Source organism: Chiloscyllium punctatum, chromosome 8, assembly GCF_047496795.1.
Source record: "Chiloscyllium punctatum isolate Juve2018m chromosome 8, sChiPun1.3, whole genome shotgun sequence".
In the NCBI taxonomy this organism is placed as follows: Eukaryota; Metazoa; Chordata; class Chondrichthyes; order Orectolobiformes; family Hemiscylliidae; genus Chiloscyllium; species Chiloscyllium punctatum.
The window spans coordinates 28,364,080-28,388,215 of NC_092746.1; the positions used below are offsets into that span (position 1 = coordinate 28,364,080).

General features: G+C 39.7%; 1 protein-coding gene across 5 annotated transcripts in view; it reads right to left on the bottom strand.

Moving 5' to 3' along the window:
* igf2bp3 (insulin-like growth factor 2 mRNA binding protein 3) overlaps nucleotides 1–24,136 on the bottom strand; it is a 136,193-nt gene that overhangs the window by 77,317 nt on the left and 34,740 nt on the right. For all 5 annotated transcript variants that reach the window (XM_072575288.1, XM_072575287.1, XM_072575290.1 and 2 more), the window contains exon 3: nucleotides 5,054–5,102. In XM_072575288.1, coding sequence (XP_072431389.1) covers nucleotides 5,054–5,102 — 49 coding nt within the window. The remainder of the gene's footprint in view (nucleotides 1–5,053; nucleotides 5,103–24,136) is intronic.

Below are 24,136 nucleotides of genomic sequence, written 5' to 3' on the forward strand. Positions count from 1 at the left end.
AATTGAAAAAAAACAAGTGGAACAGTAGTATCACTGGCTCACCAGGGATTAGACCAGTAGTCCTGGAAAAGCATCCAAGGAGCAGGAAAATCAATGTTTCGGGCAAAAGTCAAGTTATAAAAAAAAAAGAGACAAGAATAAACCCTAAAAAGGATTTTTAATGATGGTATCAAAACTTCAGATTAGTTTGATACCAAGAATGGTAAGACAAACTTTTGATTCTGTACAATTTAGATATGGTTGCATACAGGCACAAATAACTTGAGTAAGTTATCCAGAGGCCCAGGCTAACATTCTAAGAGCAGTTTCAAATCCTACTATGACTGCTGATAGAAATAAATTAGGGCTCAAGGGAAAGCCCATCAGGGCTAAAGTCATAGCCTCTACCTAGCCACAGGCATAAGACTTCATGACAGAAACACACACACAGTAAGCTGCTTGAATTACTTTCCCTTTTCCCTCTTAATATTAATTCCATTATTTACATCCATTCTTCAATAACACGTCAACCTGCAAGATCACCTTGAGGGTGGATGGGGAAGGAGAACAGGAGGATGGGAGAAGAACAATGTTTTGGCTTAAGGTCCAGATTCAACTCCCTGCGCTACACATATGCAAACAGGTTCATTCAAAAAACTTACAACAGGACCAGGGGCAACAGTTACATGTATATCAAAAAGGTACAAGCCTATAATTAAATCAAAGCCCAATCATTTGGCTAGTTTAAGCCTTTATCGACAAAAGACATTTTGAAGAAGTGAAATAGCTACATGATCTCAGCCACTGTGTTCATGACGGCTAAGGATATTGCAATGACTGGCTCACCTAGTCATATCCAAAAGATAGAAATTAAAATTTTTGGATTTTCTATTATGTATAATCTTTTATTATAAAAAAAGCATGTTTCAAATCATTTTGCAGCTAACAAAAGAATTTAGAACCTTGTTACTACTTAGAAGAGAGTGTGATCTACTTGATCAAAATTCTAAGTGGGCTTAGCATCCCTTCACCAAAAGCACACTAAAGCCACATTATGTAACACAGGACATATATATAGTGCAGTACAGCAAGTCACCAAGCTTCCAATGACTTATCAAAAGTTAACAGCAATGTTGTGAATAGAAGGTCATCATTTCCATTTCAGAAACCATGCACTTTTGGGACATGTAATCCAGGACAGTAGTATATTAGCAAACATGGTAAAAACAATGACTGCAGATGCTGGAAACCAGAGTTTAGATTAGAGTGGTGTTGGAAAAGCACAGCAGTTCAAGCAGCACCTGAGGAGCAGTAGACCTCGGATGCTGCCTGAACTGCTGTGCTTTTCCAGCACCACTCTAATCTAAACTCTATTAGCAAACATTACCACGCAAAAACCAATAACACAGACACAAAAGCAATTCAAAGAGACTGTCCACCACTACAGTCATTGGACAATTAGGGATAGCCCCTAAAATGTGACCATGCCAACATACAGAGAATAAACGTAAAGCATTACTCCCTTTAGATTTCAATAGAATAATCTTAGGAAAATCTGAAGATGACAAAATCTTACTTCAATACAAAGTTTTATGAGCAGGAATTAGAATGCTCTCAGACTAGGGTGGGTCAAGCAACAAAAAACAAACAAACATTCACATAAAGGAAGACATGCCCAAGTGCACTTACAGAACAATGCACACAAATATAAAAGGGGAACCATAAGCTTAAAGTGCAGAAGCAAACATGCAAATGACTGGTGCATATTTGTCTGTGTGCATGCATATCAAATAAAACAGGACTTTTTTTTAATTTGTAGCAGGTAAGCTGTGATCTTGCTCCCATACCACCAAAAACAGCAGGCCTTATCTATCAGAGCAATCCAACTTAAAAAGTGGTATTTACTTTTTTTTAAAAAAAGTGATGAATAACTGGTGCTTAATGCAGGATAGGTCATTCAAAAATGAACTGTTCCACTCAATCGCACCAATCAGAAAAGGAAAATACATTTGTGAGAGCCTCCCTAATTTGTATCAGGGCATTCTCGAATACTGCAGAAAGTTATTTTGGCATGCAAAGTCCTACAGAAACATTAATAGTCAATACACAAAAAAAAAATCCCTTTTCCAAATACAGCTCCTGTCCAGTTTAATAAAATTCCAACAGAACTGAGCTTTGCAAACCATCCCAATGTACTGCTAAATTTCTGGGTCACATGTTAAAGAAACTCAAAGCTTATGCACTTCTAGATCTCAATATTGTGGGGGGTTTAACAGCATTGCATGCTAAAACAATGTCAGAGAGGCACTATTCTACAAATCTGTAAAGGTCTTAAATGTACATCTTGAATTTCTTTATTCTAATTCTCAAACAAAGCAGACAATTCCAGATGTGTGAAGTTTGAAAGAACTCTGCTTTCAATTCTGTATATTGCACACCACTTTAACAAAGGTTTTTTCCTATTTCACAAGGCTGAAATTTTGTCTTCATCACAAAAGTCTGATACAACATTAAATCTTCCTCAGGCTGGGCTACAAGATTATCATTTCATGAATTCAGTTTTAATATCAAAATTAACTTTCTGTACAACTAAATTTATGATTATCCAGTCTTACCTGCATGGCTCCACTGTAGCTTTCAAATTTCCCTGTCCAATAATCAAAGCAGGTGATAATACTGAACAAACCAATGCCTTTCCTCAACTTAATACTACTTAAAATGTACTTCAATAAACAGCCTCCTAAACGCAATTCTTAACATTTCTTTTGCATGAGAAATTCCTACACTGTCAGATAATTTCATAATTTCTAACTTATGCCCTTGGTATTTGAACTCATTGAAAATTTAATCAAATCAAAACTTTTGATAGCTATTTTCCCCTTTGGTTATACATCATGTACTTATTACTGCACTCAAACTTTTTATCTGAAATCTTATTCTTCTTCTTAAGAACAATGCTACTTTCCTTTGGAGGTCACCATTACAGAACCCTCTACTCAGAGGAATGTTTGACAAACATCTAAATGGCAGCATGCCCCTTGTCTCCCCCGCTGCCCCAAAACCTCAGCTTTTAAAAAAGTATTTATCATCAATGTGCAAGTTACACAAATCTATCCACAATAATGGCAAGCTTCCTTTCTCAAATCAATGGGAAGATAGTGAATTGTTTGTTATAAACAACAATAACTATATTCGGACATGGACAGACTTCACCGCAGTTTGAAAACCCAACAAGAGAGTTTGAAAAAAATCTGGAAATAATATTCAAATGTGTTACAATTTAGTGACAATATCAGATTACCTTAGAAACTCAACTACTTCACCGATACCCCTTACGTAAAGGGTAAGTATCATTCCTATACAGTTCAGGGTAAGAGAACCTTCTTCCTTTTAAGATCTTCTGAGGTGGCCTTGCAAGCCAGTCGCTCAGCTAAAAACAACCAACCCAGGATTTGAGTTAGATAATAAATGCTAAAAAAGTGTTACAAAGATTAAAGTGCTCCATACTCCAAATCCATATTCAGAATTATTTGCTTCCTATGCAGCTGCCACACACTAACTGGTTCCAAAAACACTCTGGTTATCTGACAGTATTATTTACACTGTACCTTCCTTGGCATCATACTTTTAGTTGGAGCTTTCACTCACCATATTCTCACTCAAGCGAGCAAATCTTTAAAAAAATCAAAACCATCCTAAAGGATCACAGTTATCAAACTCTCAGGAGTTTGATCACTACCCAATTTCTCATTTTTAGAATTCAAAATTCATCCTCTGCCATTTTCCATTTCCTATTTTGTGACATACCAATTAATATCTAATGTGGAATGTTTTTGAAAGCCGAATGTTCAGGTACAGAATAAGTGTATTGCCCTACTCACCAATGAGTATTTCAAGCCCAAATCATTGGCTCACAGGACTATTGCAGCTGGAGAAGCTATGAAGGAAGGGCGGGGCTTGGGGGTACACTTCCAATATAGTTCCCAAACCATATTATGGATTTCCTGAAATTAGGCAAGGAACAGGATGCCTGAACCAGAGAATTAGACTATTTTAAAAAATGTTTCTTCTGGCTGCACACAAATGCCTACAGTCTCCTCTGATTTCATTCCCATTCCTTGCTAACCTTTCCTGTAACAAATGTTTCAAGGTCCCACAGGCAATACAACTGCGGTTTCCAACAATACCACTTTCTTACCCACTGTTCTGTTACCCACCCAAACAGCAATTGTGACTTTGGCCAGGCAGCAAGCATATCACACTAATCAACTTCCAACAAAACCAATGATGGAAAATGCTAATGTAATCAAAGTTGAGATCCTCCTTGTTTCATGTTTCTTGGGCCAGGCAATTTGCCACATACTGGAGTCATTCCTACATATTTGGGAAATCACGAACCGGTGCCAAAAAAAAAGTAGCCACTCAAAATCTATGGGTAAAAAAAAAACTCACCTATTCACGACCAAATTTTATTTACACAGCAATCTTGCTGTGTAGCTCTTCCCCGAAACCTCCACGAGTCAGGGCATAGCTACTTGGGAAGATGAACAGGTTCAGGAAATCCTTCAGGACATCCACCAGATGGAGGTAAAAGGAAGAGGCATACCATCAAGGTTAAGTGGCTGGGAGGGAGATACATCTGCACCGTTCTCCCCCTCCCACACCCAGTAATCACCATAACCTCCCCCAGCAATGCCTAGGACTGGAATGCAGACTTGTAACTGATCAGTTTTAAAGGTGACAATAAATAATTATTTTTCATGTTTTATTCTATTAACTGAATTTCAGATGTTTGAGTGGCTATTATTTTAATCCAGAAATAAATAGGCAAAGGTCATGGTCTCAGCATAATTCATCACTTGCCGGGCGTTTCAGGAAGTCACTTCATGGATACGGAGGAATGATTGTACTTCACTCCTGATTTATTTCTAAAAAATTCAAGTTGGTGCAACATGACCTCTCTTTAAATCCTTAAGTATCCTTATTTCATGAAACTCTCTCACTAAGGCAGGCAGAATAAGAAACTAAAGCATCACTTTTTACACAGTTTACTAAGTAGTATGGAAATACTTACCTCCCACTGCAAGTGAGGGGGTATGTTCCTGATTTGAAGTTTTCGACTCCTGTGGAGAGAAAGATAGATAATTTGAGAAATAGAGCAATACAGGAGTTAGTTCTTTCTACCCCTTTCATAGTTAAATTTTCAAAATGAATAGTATTTAAGGACTTAAAGTGAATGCTTCCTTGCCCCTACTGTAACTTGAATGCACCATGTCACTGTTTAAGACGATGCCTCATTAAATACAGATGTCCAAAGTAGACTGCAACTCCAGGATTCAAAACGTTTCTTCACATTCTTCATTTGGTTACTGGAATATCAAAATCTATGAAACCCAGTAATTAAACAATCCATATGTAGTTTTACCCATAACACTCAGCACAGATGAAAATATTTGGAGACATTAAAGAAGAGAGAAAAAGTGAAAGTAGTGAACTGAAAATCTTAAGTGATCACTCAAATTAACACAAAAAAAGAGGAATGCAAAATACATGAAATTAGTTACTTCAAAATTACAATATATGCTGCCATTATTTGCAATTATCAAGGGTTCTACCATCCTACAGTTATGAATTCACATTTACCCCTGAACTAAGAACTCCAATGCAATCTCATTTGAGGCAGAAGTTTAAAAATCATTAAATTACAGATACAATAGTGCATCACTTGAATGAGTTATGCTCATGATTTTGAGAAAAGGGCACATTTTCACCATTTAAATTTTTCAAACCGCAAAAAACTTCCAAATTCTCCATTTTTTCTGTGCAATTATAATCCAGTCACAAAAGTTGGACAATTATCAAATGATATTTACATTGAAGGTAAAAGGGTTACACACCAACATTGCTATTTAACGAAAGGATTCTTACCAAAATGTAATCCTGCAGATATCTGTTTTATAACCTAACCTAATTTCATGATTTATCTGCAACTGACTGAGTCAAAGTGCAATTTGATGATACCAGTTTGGGATAGGTACCTCTACAAGTGCAACATATGAAAATATAACGCAACATAATGTTTTATCTATCAAGGCATGTATCAATGTACCAAACTAAATACCAAAGCTTACAGAACTTTTACTTTATTCTGCTCCAAGATGGCTCAAAATTTAACATTTGTATCTGCAATGGGTGTTATGGTGTTTCATTCTAAGGAAACACTGAATTTGAAGCCAATTCAGCCTTTTGCAATATGGCTTTTAAAAAAGTCTCAATTTGGGCTGTGGTTGACTGAAAGTTGTGCTAAGGAAGGTGTATAAGGAAGAGAAAAACGAGGAGTGAAGTTGCACTCTAAGTAAAATAAAAGGAGAAGAAAGAGATTCTAATTGATTTAGAATATTCTCACCTTGAAATTATGTTCAAAAACCTTAATGTGCAGTGCAATTAAAGAGCATCATCTGGAAGATTCACATACATGCTATTTATTAAAATGAGTCAATTGCAATTATTTTCCTAAAAGAATCTAATACTGGAATTTATTTGGGATAAAAATCAGAATGCCCAAGCAAATGTAAACTCTTGGGGAATCATGTTAATGCCATCTGGATGTACCATGATTCAAAAAAAAATGCTACGGAAAGAATTGCAAAAACAAGAAGTCGTAGAGACTATCCTACACGTTGGGTTGCAAAAAGGGTTAGGTGGTAGTATTAATGAATGCAAAGGAACGTTCTAGTTAAATGTATTATTTTGAAAATTCAGTTTAAAAAACAATTAAAACACCACAGCATGTTAACCTTTGAAACAAACTTTAAAGCATTGTGAATCAATAACAGTCCAATTAACTGCATAAAGTTACACTAGAGTACACTAAGTCAATGTCTGGAAAAAAAGAGAAAGATCAACTTTCTGTAGATGCCACCTCGTAAACGAGGGAATAGAGAAACACTGTGGGAATGATCAAAACAAAGTGGAAAATATCAAGACTAAGAATGTCACTATTCTTAACATCCCCAAAATGCTGTCAATGAGTTTACTATTTTCCATATTGGTGATCCTAGCAATGAAATCAGATATTGCATGGAATGGAAAACTGCTCAAGCAGAGCAAGTTGAAGAGCACTGGGGAATACAAGTGAAACATTTAGAAATAATGCGATTAACTTCCTGAACTTTAGACACACCCATTGGTTAATTCACTACATCAAAATCAATCGAACAAACACCAAGACAAGAAAAGGAAATGAACCGAATTCTGGTAAAATCAATGGGGTGAATTCAGCTATTTTCAAATGCAAAAATGTGGTTTATCCAGGCCATCAAAACAGGTCAACTTAAAGTAAAACAGATGCCACATAAATAATAATTGTCTTGGTCTATGTTAAGATTTTGGGGAGGGGAAAATAACTGCATTACAGGGACTTCTAGAAGATTCCAGATGGATTCCCAGAAGGCCAGCAAATGCCCATCCATAACAATGAAGCACTTTACCAGACAAGGTCAGTGGAATTCAAAGACTGCATGTGCTGCCCACACCATGGCATAATTAATGTCACTTTCTGCTCATCTTATGATCACTTATTTCTGAACTAGCCAAACAGTTGGGCGAATTACTACAGTTTGAGCATGTTTACCACAAACAATAAGAATTTACTTACATTTATAAAAGACTATGCATTGCAATTGTTATGCAGATCCTGCAGTGACCATGAGGTCATTTGACAATGATAGCCAACGATAGCCAACATACCACTCAAGGAAGCAATGGTCCTTTGCACTGCAACTCTCATGGTGATACACACCTGCCCCAATGAACAAGTACAGATTCTCACAACAAACATACAAACCCAGCAACTTGCGCATTTCAGTTCAGTTTTAACGACACTCATGTCCAAGTAGATAGTGTTGCCAGGGGTGTTCACGAGACCCAATTTTCTCAAATATCCTTTGTTGGGTTCCTCAAGAAATGAGTCCTCGGTGAACAAACACCCTTTGCACCTGAGATATAAAAGGATTTCCTTTAGGATTTAATGGACTCCACTCTGCATCAAATTCACAAATCGGAGTGGAGTAGTCATATCAGCTCCTTTTCCTCTTTGTCTAGGTTAAAAAAAACACTTAGCAGAGCCAACTGGTCTTGTCGAAAATCAAAGGACATGAGAGGGACATAACTACCCTTTTTATGTGCAGTCACACTAATCACGGATGACTTCACTCTTCATGTAAAATTTTTTTTTTAAATCAAAATTAGGAGAGGTAGCCATGAGAAAGAAGTCAGAGTATATTCAGGAGAGTTTCTGGAACAAACGTGCTGTGGTTCCATCTATGGACCATGCATTTTTGGATCTGGTAATGTGGCAGGTTTAATAAATGACCCCAAAGAGTAAGACAGTGAGAACATGTGTAGGGGAAAGATTAACGTTTTGAGTTTTGTGAAACAAGAAGTTCAGCTGAGCATGCATCAGATAAGAACTTTCAGTTAAGAATGAGGTGCTGGAGGCAAGGATAATGGGTTAACAAGGTGGAAAAACAAACATTCATTATGTAGAGCCATTTAACAAGATTGGAAGCATTCAGTATGTAAGGTTCAGTTAAAGTATTCAATTATGCAAAGCCAGTTAAGGTTAAAAACAAACATTCATTGTTTAACAGCAGATGGCTTAATCTTTACTGTTGATGCTCGCTGATTGTAATGGTCATCCAATCAGTATGTTGCCATATCTGGATGCTCCTCCCTATAAAATGACTACATAATTCATTAAGAAACAGCTATTCCAGAGAAAACCGTGAACTCATGTCTCTGTGCACATGGACAATCAATTATTCTCTCCATCCAGGGCCCGGAATAAAGATGAAGGAGGTAAAACTATACTGTGTCTGAATGTTTTGCTTAGACTGATGGGGGAACGGGATGACAAAAGGTCTCTTAGGAAACATTGACCATATATGTTGTTAAACTTAACATTCAGTCTGAGAATGAGGAACTGGACCTGAAACAGCTGTACTCAACAAAAGAAGAGTAATTACATTAGGGTTAGGGTAGAGTTGGCTGGAAAGAACTGTGAAAGGAGATCAATGGAAAAAGATTTTTTAAAAAAATCACAACCACCTGAAAGAGCAGCACTCCGAAAGCTAGTGCTTCCAATTAAGTCTGTTGGGCTATAACCTGGTGTTGTGTGATTTTTAACTTTGTACACCCCAGTCCAACACCAGAATCTCCAAATATTGCCATAGAAATAATGAGAAACAAAGAAAACAGCATGTGTGAAGATAGACTTGAGGAAGAATGATAACTGATCATGGTTAACTAAATAGGAACTTAAAAAGGTAGTACCAGTTTGAAAGAAGAAACATTCAATGTGGAAAAGACTAATGGTAAACCAAAGGATTGGGAAAACTTTAAAAGACAAAAAAAATGAAGAGGATTTGTTTAAAAACAGACAGTAAGAGCTTCATTAAATATCTTTTAAGAAAATCAAAAAATGAAATGAAATGTATGGAGACCCCTTAGGGAATGAGGCAAGGGAAATAATAGGGAAGGAGGAAATGGCAGAAGAATTGAATCAGAGTCAGAGTCAGAGTCACACAGTATAGAAACAGACACTCCAGTCCAACCAGAATCCCAAACTAAACTAGTCCCACCTGCCTGTGCTTGGCTCATATCCCTCCAACCTTGTCTTTATTGTGTAATCCAAAATGCCCCTTTTAAATGTTCTAACTGTATCTGCATCCATTTCCTCTGAAAAGTTAATTCCACACACCAACCACCCTCTAAAGTGCCCCTCATCTTTTTAAATCTTTCTCCTCTCACCTTAAAAATATGCCCCTAGCCTTGGAAACCTCCTATCGGAGGGAAAGGCACCCATTCACTTTATCTATACCCCTCATTATTTTATAAACCTCTATAAAAAGGGTCACCTCTCAATATCCAGTTCTCTAGTGAAAGAAGTAGAAAAGAAAGCTGGAAAAGCACATCATGCCAGGCAGCATCAGGAAGTGGAGAAGTCTGAGATTTTAGATATAACCCTTCTTCAGGATTGGAGATGGGGGTAGGTGGTGGTGGTGATAGGGGAATTAAGGTGGTAGGCATGACCTGGTCTACTTTGGATTCCAACATCCGCAGTTTTTGTCTCCAGTGAAAGAAGTCACAGCTTGTCCTTATCACTCAAAGCCACCATTCCAGGCAAGAGCTTTGTAAATCTCTAAACCCTCTCCAGCTCACCTTCAAGATAAAACAGATTTAAACAAACTGCTGACTGTGCCAAACAGTTGAATTCTGTCTCTAGGCAGGATGCCAAAGATCCTAATCTGTTGCCATTTCAATTCTCTCGATTCTTTATTCAAACTCCACTTCAAGTCTCTCTCCTTCTCTTTCTTCATTTCCGCATTCTACCCTGTTCCATTAAACTTCAAATCAAGTTTAGGGAATAGCATCGATCTTTCTATTGGCCACTTTGCAATGATCTAATCATAATGTTGACTTTCAAACCATAAACTATTACTACCTTTTCAAAATGACAACAATGAAATTGGGAGTGATATATGGTGGTTGTTGCTTAATGTTAGCAACTCCTTGTCAGTATGCTGCTCATCATCCTTGGTGTCAATACGCATTTCATTCATAGCGGGTCCCTGGGACAGTGCAGCTTGCTTTGTCAGTATCTAGTTACCTTCCCATCCACAAAATACCTGTTGTTTTGGCTATTGCCACTATTGCATTTCCTACTGTGTGCTACACTATTATTAAAATGCTTTGCAAAAGGTGAGTAAAACCTTTCAGCGTAAACCACTTGTAACATTCTTCTGTCCAGATGAAGAAATCACAAAAGGTGTCAACTTGCATGTTTTCTTCACAGATGCAAATCTCCTGAACACTTCCAGAACCTACTTTTATTTCATATTTCCAGGCTGTGCAGTCCTTTGCTTTTTCTTAGTTTAACCCACTATGCCAACGCTACCTCAAAAGATCCTGGAGCCAACTGTGAAATATCAACAGTTTGCAAATTCTTTTATTTCATTCAACAAAAATCATACAATACATTGTTTTCCTCAAATATTAAATATGCCATTGTTGAAATTGATGGGGACAGATCAAAAATGATACTCCATCCGAAACTGCTTTACAAATTTAAAAAAAATCCGAAATCCTCTGAAGATTCTCACAGTAGACATGGGTCTTATTTCGTTAATCACTTATCCCTAGTTAATAGATCTGGTGGTTTGCTCACCAAGTCTCTCTCAGTACGAAGATAGATTCATTAAAGTCCTTTAGAGAAAGCAACAAATCTGGTCTGCCCATCCAATCCTGAACTACATAACTATCCTGAAGCCATTGAGTCATCTAAGTACAAGAACAGGCAAATATAACACAATTAGTAAGTTTCTGGCTCAAATTATTAATAAGTGGAAAAAGTCAAAAGTAATCTTGAGGGCCATTCAGTCCATTATGTCTGTAACAGCTATGACTATTACTTAAATGGAACTGAGTGACCCTGGCAGAACCCAAACTGGTCAGCATTTAACAGGTTATTGCTGAGCAGGTGCTGCTTGATAGCACTGTTGATGAGCACTTTACTGATGATTGAGAAAAGACTGATGGGGCGGTGATTGGTCAGATTAGATTGGTCTTGTCTTATATACAGGACACGAGTGATTCTCCACATTTCTGGGTCGATGCCAGTGTTGTAACTGTACTGGAATAGCTTGGCTAGAGGAGCAGCAAGCTCAGGAGCACATGCCTTCAGTACTATTGCTGGAATGGTTGTCAGGGCCCGTAGCCGTTGCAGTATCCAGTGCCTCAGACTGTTTCTTGACATCAAGTGGAGTGAATTAAATTGGCTGAGTACTAGTATCTGTAATGCTGGGGACCACTGGAAGAGGCAGAGGTGGATCATGTACTCAGCACTTCTGGCTGAAGATTGCTGTGAAAGCTCCAATCTTGCCTTTTGCATTGATGTGCTGGGCTCTTCCATCATTGAGGGTGGGGATATCTGTGCAGCCTCCTCCTTCAGAAAGTTGTCAACCAATCACAACTGGATGTGGCAGGACTGCAGAGCTTAGATCTGATCTGCTGGCTGTGGAATCACTTAGCTCTATCAATTGCTGTTTATGTTGTTTGGCATGCAAGTAATCCTGTTTGATGGCTTCACCAGGTTGACACCTATTCAGGTATGCCTGGTGCTGCTCCTGGCATGCACTCCTGCACTCTCCGTTGAGCCAGGGTTTATCCCCTGGTTTGGTGGTCATATTTAAGTGGGGGATATGCAGGGTCACAAGGTTACAGATTGTGTTAGAGTACAACTCTGCTGCTGTTGATGGCCCGCAGCAGCTCACAAATGCCCAGTTGAATTGCCCAATCTATTCAAAGTCTGTCCCATTTAGCATGTTGATAATGCCATGAAACACAATGGACACTATTCTTAATGTGAAGAGGGGACTTCGTCTCTGCAAGGATTGAGAGATGATTGCTCTTACCAATACGGTCATGGACAGATGCACCTGCAGCTGGTAGATTGGTAAGGATTATGCCAAGCATTTTTACCCTCATTGGTTCTCCTGTTGCCTGCTGCAGACCCAGTTGAGCAATTATATCTATCTTTTAATGACCCAACCAGCTTGATCTGTAGTGCTGCCACCCAACCACTCTTGAAATCTCCCACCCACAGGACATTTTATGCCCTTGCCATCCTCAGTGCTTCCTCCAAAAAAAGTGTTGTTCAACATGGAGAAGTACTGAATCATCAGCTGTGGGACGTGGTATTCAGGAGGTTTCCTTGCCCATCTTTAACCTGAAGACGGCAGACTTCATGGGGTCTGGAGAGAGTGATGAGGACTCCCTGAACAACTCCCTCCCGAACGGATACCACTGTGCCGCCACCTCTGCTGTGCCTGTCCTGCCAGTGAGAAAGGACATATCCAGGGATGGTAATGGTGTCACCTGCGACACAGAATGAAAGGTATGATTCCACGAGTATAACTATGTCAGGCGGTTACTCAACTAGTCTGCGAGATAGCTCTCCTAACTTTGGCACTAGTCCCTAGATACTAGTGAGGATGACTTTGCAGCCTCGAGGGGGCTATTTCAGGCGTTGTCTTTTCAGATGCAGAGGTCAACGCCCGGTGATCCATCTGGTTTCATTTCTTAGAAACTTTATAGCAATTGGTACATGTAAATGGCTTGCTAGGCCATTTCAGACAGCAAATGAATGTAAACCACACTGCTGTGAGTCTAGAGTCACATGGAGGCCAGACCAGGTGAGAATAGCAGATTTCCTTCCATGAAGGACATTAGCACCTGCTCAGTGACACCCAGTTTGGGTTCGGCCAGGGCCCTCTGCTCCTGACATTAGTCTTGATTCAAACATGGACTAAACAGCAAAATTCCAGAGGAGTGGGCAAGGTGACAGCCCTTGACATCAAGGCTACGTTCAATTGTGTGTGGAATCAAGGAGCCCTACCAAAACTGGAATCAATGAGTATCGGGAGAAAACTCTCCAGTAGCTACTGTTGTACCCGACACATAGAAAGATGATATGGTGGTTGGATGTCAGTCACCTCGGTTCCAGCACATTTCTGCAGGAGTTCCTCAGGGTAGTGTCCTAGGTCCAACCATCTTCAGCTGCTTCAATGGCCTTCCCTCCATCATAGAAGGTCAGAAGTGGAGATGTTTGCTGATGATTGCGCAATGTTCAGCGCCATTCACGACTCCTCAGATACTGAAGCAGTCCCTGCCCAAATGCAACAAGATCTGAACAATATCCAGGTTTGGGGTGACAGTGGCAAGTAAGATTCATGCCAAACAAAAATGCTGGGCTATGCTCATCACCAATAAGAGACAGACTAACCACCACCCCTTGACATTCAAAGGGTGTTACCATCAATTAATCCCCCACTAACAACATCCTGGGGATGTATCATTGATCAGAAACTCAACTGGACTCACCACATAAAATGCAGTGACTACAAGAACAGGTCAGAAGCTAGGAATACTGAAGTACTCACCTCCTGACTCCCAAAGCTTGTCCACCATCTACAAGGCACAAGGCAGGAGTGGGACAGAATACTCCCCACTCGCCTGCGTAGTCCCAACTATACTCAAGGAACTTGACACCAGTCAGGACAAAGCACCCACTTGATTGTTAGTGGTGGAGGGAGTGAATGCAGTGCCACTCAGGAGCAGTAGTGTGCACAGTACTACGATGAACAAGATGCACTGCAGAAATTCAAAGATCCTCAGACAGCACCTTCCAAACCCATGACCATTTTCATCTCGAAGGACAAGGTAGCAGTTTTCTGGGAGTACTACCACCTTCAAAAGTTCCCCTCCAACCCATTCACTATCCTGACTTGGAAATATATTGCCGTTCCTTCATTATCGCTCAGTCAAAAACCTGGAATTCCATCCCTAATGGTATTGTGGGTCAACCCACAACAGATGGGCTGCAGGGGTTTAGGAAGGCAGCTCACCATCACCTCCTCAAGGACAATAAATACTGGCCAGTCAGCAATGCCCAAATTCCACAAAATGAATAAATTTTAAAAATAAAAAAACTTCTAGAAAGTGAACTGCTTAAAAAATTGTTTTGCACCATTCTGAAATGGTGTCTTTTTTCACTAAATGAATGTTGCTGTCATTGGCTGAGCCATCATTTCCTTTTGCCCATTCCTAGTTTCCCTTCAGGTAGTGGTAAGCTGCTTTCTTGAACTGCTACAATCTAGCTGGTGCAGGTAGATTCAATATCACTAGGGAGTTTGAGCATTTTGACTCAGCAATACTGAAGAAATGGCAATAATTTCCACATCAGAAAGGGGAGTGGCTTAGAAGGGAACTTGCAGGTGATCATCTTCCCAGGTATCAGCTGCCCTCACCCTTCTAGACTACATAGGTGGTGGGTTTGAAAAGTGATGGCCAAGGATTTTTGATGAATTTCTCCAGAGCATCTTGTAGATTGGACACACTGATGCTAACAAGTGTTGGCGATGAAGGGAGCAAACATTTGTGAATGTGATGCCAATCATGAAGGTTTTGTCATGGATGGCATCAAGCTACTTGAATATTGGAGTTGCACTCATCCAAGTAAGTGGGGAGCATTAGTAGACAATGGACAGTCTTTGGGGAGTCAGGAAGCAAGAATCGACAATGCAAACTAATACGTCAATTAGAGTCATACAGTAACAGATCCTTCAGTCCAACTCCATACCGACCGAATATCCCAACTCAATCTAGTCCCACGTCCCAGCACCCGGGCCATATCCCTCCAAACCCTTCCTATTCATATACCCATCCAAATGCCTCTTAACTGATGCAATTGTACCACCTCCTCTGGCAGCTCATTCCACACACGTACCACCCTCTGGGAAAAAGTCATCCTTTAGGTCTCTTTTATACCTTTCTCCTCTCGCCCTAAACCTATGCCCTCTAGTTCTGGACTCTGACCCCAGGGAAAGGGCTTTGTCTATTTACCGTATCCATGCCCCTCAATTTTGTAAACCTCTATAAAAGGTCACCCCTCAGTTTCCGAAGCTCCAGGGAAAACAGCCACAGCCTGTTCAGCCTCTCTCTGTAGCTCGGTCCCTCCAACCCTGGCAACATCCTTGTAAATCTTTTCTGAACCCTTTCAAGTTTCACAACATCTTTCCGATAGGAAGGAGACCAGAATTGCACGCAATATTCCAACAGTGGCCTAACCAATGTCTTGGACAGCCGCAACATGACCTCCCAACTCTTGTACTCAATACTCTGACCAATAAAGGAAAGCATACCAAACGCCTTCTTCACTATCCTATTTACCTGCAACTCCACTTTCAAGGAGCTATGAACCTGCACTCCAAGGTCTCTTTGTTCACTCTTTTGGACCTTCCCATTAAGTGTATAAGTCCTTCTAAGATTTGCCTTCCCAAAAATGCAGCACCTCACATTTATCTGAATTAAAGTCCACCTGCCACTTCTCATCTCATTGGCCCATCTGGTCAAGATCCTGTTGTAATCTGAGATAACCCCTCTTCGCTGTCCACTACACCTCCACTTTTGGTGTCATCTGCAAACTTACTAACTGTACCTGTTATGCTCACATCCAAATCATTTATGTAAATGACAAAAAGTAGAGGGCCCAGCACTGATCCTTGTGGCACTCCACTGGTCACAGGCCTCCGGTCTGTAAAACAACCCTCCACCACCACCCTCTGTCTTCTACCTTTGAGCCAGTTCTGTATCCAAATGGCTAGATCTCCCTGTATTCCCTGAGATCTAACCTTGCTAATCAGTCTCCAATGGGGAACCTTGTCGAACGCCTTACTGAAGTCCATATAGATCACATCTACTGCTCTGCCCTCATCAATCCTCTTTTTGTTACTTCTTTTAAAAAACTCAATCAAGTTTATGAGATATGATTTCCAATGCACAAAGCCATGTTGACTATCCCTAATCATTCCTTGCATTTCCAAATACATGTACATCCTGTCCCTCAGGATTCCCTCCAACAACTTGCCCACCACCGAGGTCAGGCTCACTGGTCTATAGTTCCCTGGCTTGTCTTTACCACCCTTCTTAAACAGTGGCACCACGTTAGCCAACCTCCAGTCTTCCAGAACCTCACCTGTGACAATTGATGATACAAATATCTCAGCAAGAGGCCCAGCAATCACTTCCCTAGCTTCCCACAGAGTTCTAGGGTACACTTGATCAGGTCTTGGGGATTTATCTGCCTTTGTGTGTTTCAAGACATCCAGCACTTCCTCCTCTGTAATATGGACATTTTGCAAGATGTCACCATCTATTTCCCTACAGGCTATATCTTCCATATCCTTTTCCACAGTAAATACTGATGCAAAATACTTGTTTAATATCTCCCCCATTTTCTACAACTCCACACAACGGCCACCTTGCTGATCTTTGAAGGACCCTATTCTTTCTAGTTACTCTTTTGTCCTTAAATGTATTTGTAAGAACCCCTTGGGTTCTCCTTAATTCTATTTGTCAAAGCTATCTCATGTCCCCTTTTTGCCCTCCTGATTTCCCTCTTAAGTATACTCCTACTTTCTCTATACTCTAAGGATTCAGTCCATCTATCCTGTCTATACCTGACATATGCTTCCTTCTTTTTCTTAACCAAACCCTCCATTTCTTTAGTCATCCAGCATTCCCTTTACCTACTAGCCTTTCCTTTCACCCTGACAGGAACATACTTTCTCTGGATTCTTGTTATCTCCTGTCTGAAGGCTTCCCATTTTCCAGCCATCCCTTTACCTGCAAACATCTGCCCCCAATCAGCTTTCGAAAATTCTTGCCCAATACCGTCAAAATTGGCCTTTTGTGTGAGAATTAATTTAAAAGCATACAAGAAAATACAAAGTGTGCACCTAGAAGCATGCAGGAGTGTGGTGCTAGAAAAGCAGAGCCGACAGGCAGCATCAGAATAGGAGAATAGACATTTCAAGCATAAGCCCTTCATCAGGATTCTCCTGCTCCTCTAATGCTGTCTGATCTGCTGTGCTTTTCCAGCACCACACTCTACTCTGATCTCCAACATATGCAGTCCTCACTTTCTCCACTTAGAACAGTGTTCAGGACCACCAGCTATAGACACGGAGTAGCCAGCTCTCCAGTCATCTATTGACAATTTTGATGAATGGAGAGAAAAAGAAAATGTCCAGGAGGAGTAGTTCAAGTTTGGCAAAAGTTTTTGTTATTAACCAAAACAAAGTGAACATTGCAACAGATTTAAATAAATGAACAGAACATTATGTCAAATGAAAAGAGATCAGTGGGAAAGAAGGGATTGAAGTCATAAATAATTGCAGTGAGAAATCAAGATTGAACAGAGATCACCCACGCATTAAGAAAAGCTATGGCAAAGATCGCAGCTGTAAATATCAGGAGAGATCATTGTGTCACACTGGAGCAGAGTGCTGAAAAAAAACCAAGCCTTACTGTGTCCCAAATAGTCACACAGTTAAATATTTATGAAAAGTACCCAGAATTTCCTAATCTATAGTCTTTTAGACCCAGGTTAAAGTGTGGACCAAGTTCTTGTACTTAAGAAGCTCTATCACAAATAAATATATTCTCAATACAGATAAATAATTATGAGCCATCAACAATCCACTCTACTAGTTTAACCTCTAACCCATATGAAACCTCCCACTCTACAGAGATAGGTAGACAGACAAAATGTGTAATAAAAAAAATAGGTGTTTTGGGCAGAGGGAAAGACTGGGAGGCAGTTCAATAGTTTCAGTACACAGGGGTTTGCTAAAATGGTCCTTTTACAGAGCACAACCCTGCTTCTTCCTTAAAAGGTATTCCCTTCTGGAGGTGCTGGATAACAGGTTCTCATGTATAGCAAAGGACACTTACCAATTAAAAAGTCAAGCTTATTGCAACTGATAAGGGGAAACAAAGTAGCTTTCTTCAAGCTTAAGATACTGTTCACTGCAGATGAAGGGCAGCTCCCTCCCTTTAAGGAGTTTGCCCTGAACAAAGACACCTGCATGCTATTGTGACCTGGGAACCAGTCACATTGTTAGCAGGCAAGAGGCTTGTGGCATTAACAGCTGGTTCCTATTTTACAACCAACCAGCTACTTGCTGCTGGCCAAATCTGCATTCATACACAGCCCTCTGCTCCAGCTCATCTGAAACTAGGTTTTCTACAGGCCTTGAACTAGCATTTACAGCGAGTGTTAGGTAACTGACTTATAAAAAGGGCGATCCTTGGCTTTAAAACTAGTCCTTTGCCCATTTCAGTCCACTTACAAAAAATAAAAGTTTTTTTTATTAAATAGGTCTTCAAGAAAATGGGGGGGGGGGGGGGCAGCGGAGGGAGGGAGAAAAGAGAGGAAACTGGGGTGAGAGAGGGGGAGTGAGAGTGAGAATGAGAACGAGACAAGTATTCCTTACATTCAACGGTTGCCCAAGTCGACTGTCAGCCAGGTTAAACAGATGCCAATGTTACTTCTTTGGAAAGGAGAAAAGTTACTTATTTTAGAAAAATAATCATAACCCTATCAAAACTTATTTCTATTTCTAGCTTGCCTGTTGTTATACTCATTTTGAGCCGAACATCTCTCACCTCAGAAATTAATTCTGGAAAAGGTTTGAAAAATTTTTCACAAACTAAGTTATTTCCTCTCTTCGCTAAAGGTACTGAGACTGAAGTGTTAAGTACACCGAAGTGGAGAGAAATTTTTGAACTGAATCAGAGACTGGAACCCTTCAGTAAAAATAGGACTGTGATTATGGCCTGTTGTGTTTTTTTTAATATATTAAATCGCCAGAGTCCAGGATCCAGAGGTCAACAGGGAAAAGTCCAATAACCTCTTTCTAGCACTTCCAGAAGAGACAGACAAACCGGTTACTGCTGCTTGGGTCAGCAGCTGCCAAACCCACCCTGTTGTAGGTTACATTAATGCCGACAGACAGCCAGCATTTCACTACGCCCCATCCCAGAACACTTGACTAGTGTCACTGAATCAGGATCGCTGTCCAGGAAAGCGCAGCCTAAGAAAATTCCAAAATTTCGATGTCCTCTCAGGACATCACTGGTGTGACAGGTGATTTTACACACAAAAAAAAATCACAATTCCCGCAAATTGCATCGGTCTTCATAAAAAGGAAACAAATGTTTCCAAAAGTACTCCATTCACTAGCCCAGTCCTCTACTGTACTTGAAATTTTCCTAGGAGACCTTAATAGGTCTAACCATTTCTCCTAGCAAAACATTTTGTTCTGAAGGTTTCATATTTAATCATCTTTCAGTTCTAGACTTTTTAAAGGGGCTGTGAAAAATTGATTTCAAGAATGTGGAGATAAACCCCCTTTTTTGTTTTAAGGAAGGTCTATGAAAGGTCTATTGGAACTTTAAGGAAATAAGATTGAAAAATCACATGGTGTCAGCCAATTGCTGGACTGGTTTCCTGTAGGACACCTGATTAAAGTTTTAGTCCATCTGCTGAACAGTGCTTATAGCCAGTGGAGATTGTTTTGGTTTTCAGTTGATTAGTTGGTGTCCAAGCTACCCAAGAAAAGCTTCCAAACTCAGCCCTCATATTTCTGATAAAAATGTTTTGTAACCTGTGTTGTACCTGGAACTTTGATTCAGATGCTTTTGCAACAACCTTTTCCTCAATTTTTCCCCCCCCCCCCATTTTCAGCCACATCCACGGACCAAAGGTTAAACTTGCACATCTCAAATTTCACTACCTTTCCCTTCAACAAACATTTATTGGCCAAAGGTAGTATGTTCACCCAAGTGGCAGAGAAATCAGATTAGTTTCCCTTTTGATGTGAGCTCACACACTTCTTCTAGGCCATTTTGGGAGGTTTGCAATATTTTCCATTATATAATAATGTATTATCAAGGTTTGTGTCTTTGTTAAACCAATCTGCTTCATAAATCATTAATTTTGTTTTTTTTATTGAACTTGGTTGATTGATCATTTCATTTAACAAAGTACATGTTTGGTCATTTGAGAAATGGGTAAAATAGTTAAATTTATTTTGTGACCCATGAAGTGGTGGGACGAGAGAAAAAGGATTCAGTGCTCCCAACTTGGTTATAAATTTATACTTTCAATGCATTTTGGGGTGCACTCTTTAAATATATTAAATGTTACCTTTTGGATGTAGGTTTGTTTGCTGAGCTGAAAAAGGTTCATTTCCAGACGTTTTGTTACCTTACTAGGTAACATCTTCAGGCGAAGCAATGCTGAAAATTCCTGCTTTCTATTTATGTTTGGGTTAGTGATGTCATTTCCTGTGGTGAAGTCACTTCCTGTTCCTTTTCTCAGGGTTGGTAGATGGAGTCTAACTCGATGTGTTTGTTGATAGAGTTCCGGTTGGAATGCCATGCTTCTAGGAATTCTCATGCATGTCTTTGTTTGGCTTGTCCGAGGACAGATGTGTGGTCCCAGTTGAAGTGGTGTCCTTCCTCATCCATATGTGAGGATACTAGTGACAGGGGGTCATGTCTTTTTGTGGCTAGTTGGGGTTCATGTAGAAACAGGCAGAAAACTAGTCACCAGGATACATGAACGCCAACTAGCCACAAAAAGACATGACCCTCTCTCACTAGTATCCTCACATAGTGAAGAGGAAGGACACCACTTCGACTGGGACAATACATCCATCCTAGGACAAAACAAACAAAGACACGCACAAGAATTCCTAGAAGCATGGCATTTCAACCGGAACTCTATCAACATACAGTGTCAGACTCCATCTACAACCCCTGAGAAAAGGAACAGGAAGTGACTTCACCACAGGAAATGACACAGGACATTACATAGGAAATGACATAATCACCATCCCAAAGAAATCCAAACATATAAATAGAAAGTAGGAATTTTTGGCATTGATTCGCATGAGGTCCACTGAAGATGTTACCTAGTAAGGTAACAAAGGTTCATTTCCAGAAATTTTCAACTCATCGAGCAAACCTACATCCAAAATCTCAACCCGAGCTACAAAGTCTTCTCAACACTCATTAAATGTTACCTGCTAATCTTGGTTAGATTAGGTTACTTACAGTGTGGAAACAGGCCCTTCGGCCCAACAAGTCCACACCGCCCCGCCGAAGCGTAACCCACCCATACCCCTACATCTACATTTACCCCTTACCTAACACTATGGGCAATTTAGCATGGCCAATTCACCTGGCCTGCACATCTTTGGACTGTGGGAGGAAACCGGAGCACCCGGAGGAAACCCACGCAGACACGGGGAGAACGTGCAAACTCCACACAGTATCTTCTTGCATTGGCCTCCATAACCACCTTTCCAAAGCCTGCCTGTACAATTTATAATCTTCCTAGTTATTAATGAATGAGATTCTGCTCTCTCCAGTATTTAACTTATTTTCTTCATAAATCTTTTCCTTCAAATGGAATATGCCCAATTTGGGCCAAATTGCTCTTTTATAATACTCAAATTGCTCCATTCCACCTTTAATGTGGAATTAAACTTTTCCTCAATCCATTACACTGGCACTTGTAAAAGCAGAAGTGAAGTGAGCAATTGTGTATTTTTACTTTTGCTAGTTTCTGGTTTATTTCCAAAATTATTTTAAATCCAATTAGTGCTAAGTTGTGGCAACTATTAGATGATTTTCTACTGTGACCATCCATTTGGTCATGTTTTCTTTTTTGTTGGACTGGAAGGAGGCACACTGATCATTCTTTCAGGGAGATTATTTTTCCCAGTCTATAAGTAGTAATAAAATTAGAAGACTTCAATTATCTTTATATTCTTTTGATACACATTGCTGGAATTTGTTCATCTCCTTCCCACTCTTTCGATTTCTAGAGTACCCAGTATAAAACAGTTACTCTTCCTCAAATCAAACCAGAAAGATTTGGTACTGAACCATCTAATAAACACTATGACAACCTATTTGATTACAACTCCTCTTTCACCAGGACCTGGTCTTGATTGTGTTTACATTGTAAAATAACATGGCTCAAAAGTAACAATCTGTGCCTGCAACTAATTACAAACTACACCAACAAACATACAAATGTAATAATAAAAAAGTAGAACTGCAAATGCTGGAGGTTTGAAACAAAAAGTGCTGGTGAAACTCAGGTCTGGGAGCATGGGCAGAGAGAAGTACAGTTAGTTACATTTACAAACATTCGTTCCCTTCACCACTAACATTTAGTGCACACTGCTGCTAATATCTACAAAATGCACCGAAGAAATTCAAAGACCCTGAGCCATCACCAACACAGTCTAGAATCACAAGGGCAGCCAATACATGAGAAGACAACCACCTGCAAGTTCCCCTCCAAGAGGCACACCCTTCCAACGTGGAAATATATTGCTGTTTTTCTCAGTTTCATAGGGTCAAACCCCTAGAACTCCATAATGATATTGAATCGAACGACACTGACTAGATTGAAACAGTTCAAGAAAACAGCTCACCACCATCTTTCTCTCATTCTCCTTTTCAACACATTACATTCTTTTTAACTCTTAATTTCTTCAATCTGGTCACTGCCACATTAATGTGACATTTATTGACTGTATATCTGTCCCCTCATACCGTTTCTGTTGCTCTCTGCTATTTCTGGTACCCAAAAACAAAAAATGGGGAAACTAAAACTGGCACTTCTACAATAAAACATAAATGTGGCAGCCAACCACTAAAATATTGTCTGATTTGTGAAGGATAGAAAGACACATGGATTTCATATGTGGCACCATAACCGCATACAGGAAACAAAGAAAGTCTCCAGTAAAAGTGAGATAATTAGACTAGGGGGATACATATGTAGTTCGGTCCACATTTTACAGCAGCATAATACTTATTCAAAATCTTTATGTCATGGTTATAATGAAAGGTTGTCATTGTTGACAGCAGATCTGTTTAATTTAGAAGCTGCACTGTCATAATAGCAATAAAGTATGGACTATCAATTTTCAACTTGGATCATTTGATCTTGATCTAGTCTTTCATGGACTAGAGGGATTTTAAAATGAAGACAAAAAAATTTAAGATGGCTGCCAGGTTGCTGAAAACAGTGCAAGATAAACATATCAAATGGAAACTAAAATAACATTTTAAATCAAAAGGCAATGAAACTCAGGGTCAGCCACAGGAAAAAAATCTGGGGTCTTCCATTTATTGTACAGTTGCAGCTTTTTAGACATTTTAGTCACCTGCAAATTATTCAGCTTTATAAAGCAATCAAGCCAGATACAGGAACACATGAATACATTGTATATGGAGCTGAACAGCTTTTGGGCAGAACAGAGAAAAAATGATTTCTTACAGAAAGGAATGGAAGACTCTCTTCCCAACACAAAAACTACATTACCCTTTGTATCTGAGACTGTTTGGTGTTGCATTATTTTCTCAGAATTAGTAGGTAATGAAATCTTGCACTCATGAAAGCCTCGTGATTGGATTCTGAATTTTAATTGAAATATGATTCAACTGCATGTCATAAAAGATTGTTGCAAACCAACAGCATTAAAAGGGGAGCTGTTTCACCTCTCCTCAGTTGTAACAAATTTGGTTTCTTTGCCAGAAGCTCCCACAGGTAAAATGAGAGGATTGAGCAGAAGAAAAAAAATTGTTACTTCAAAAAGCTCATCAAAAAGAAGCTGCAAAAAGATTTTACCTGCAGTGTGAAGTAAGTGCTAAAATTCTCCATATTTTG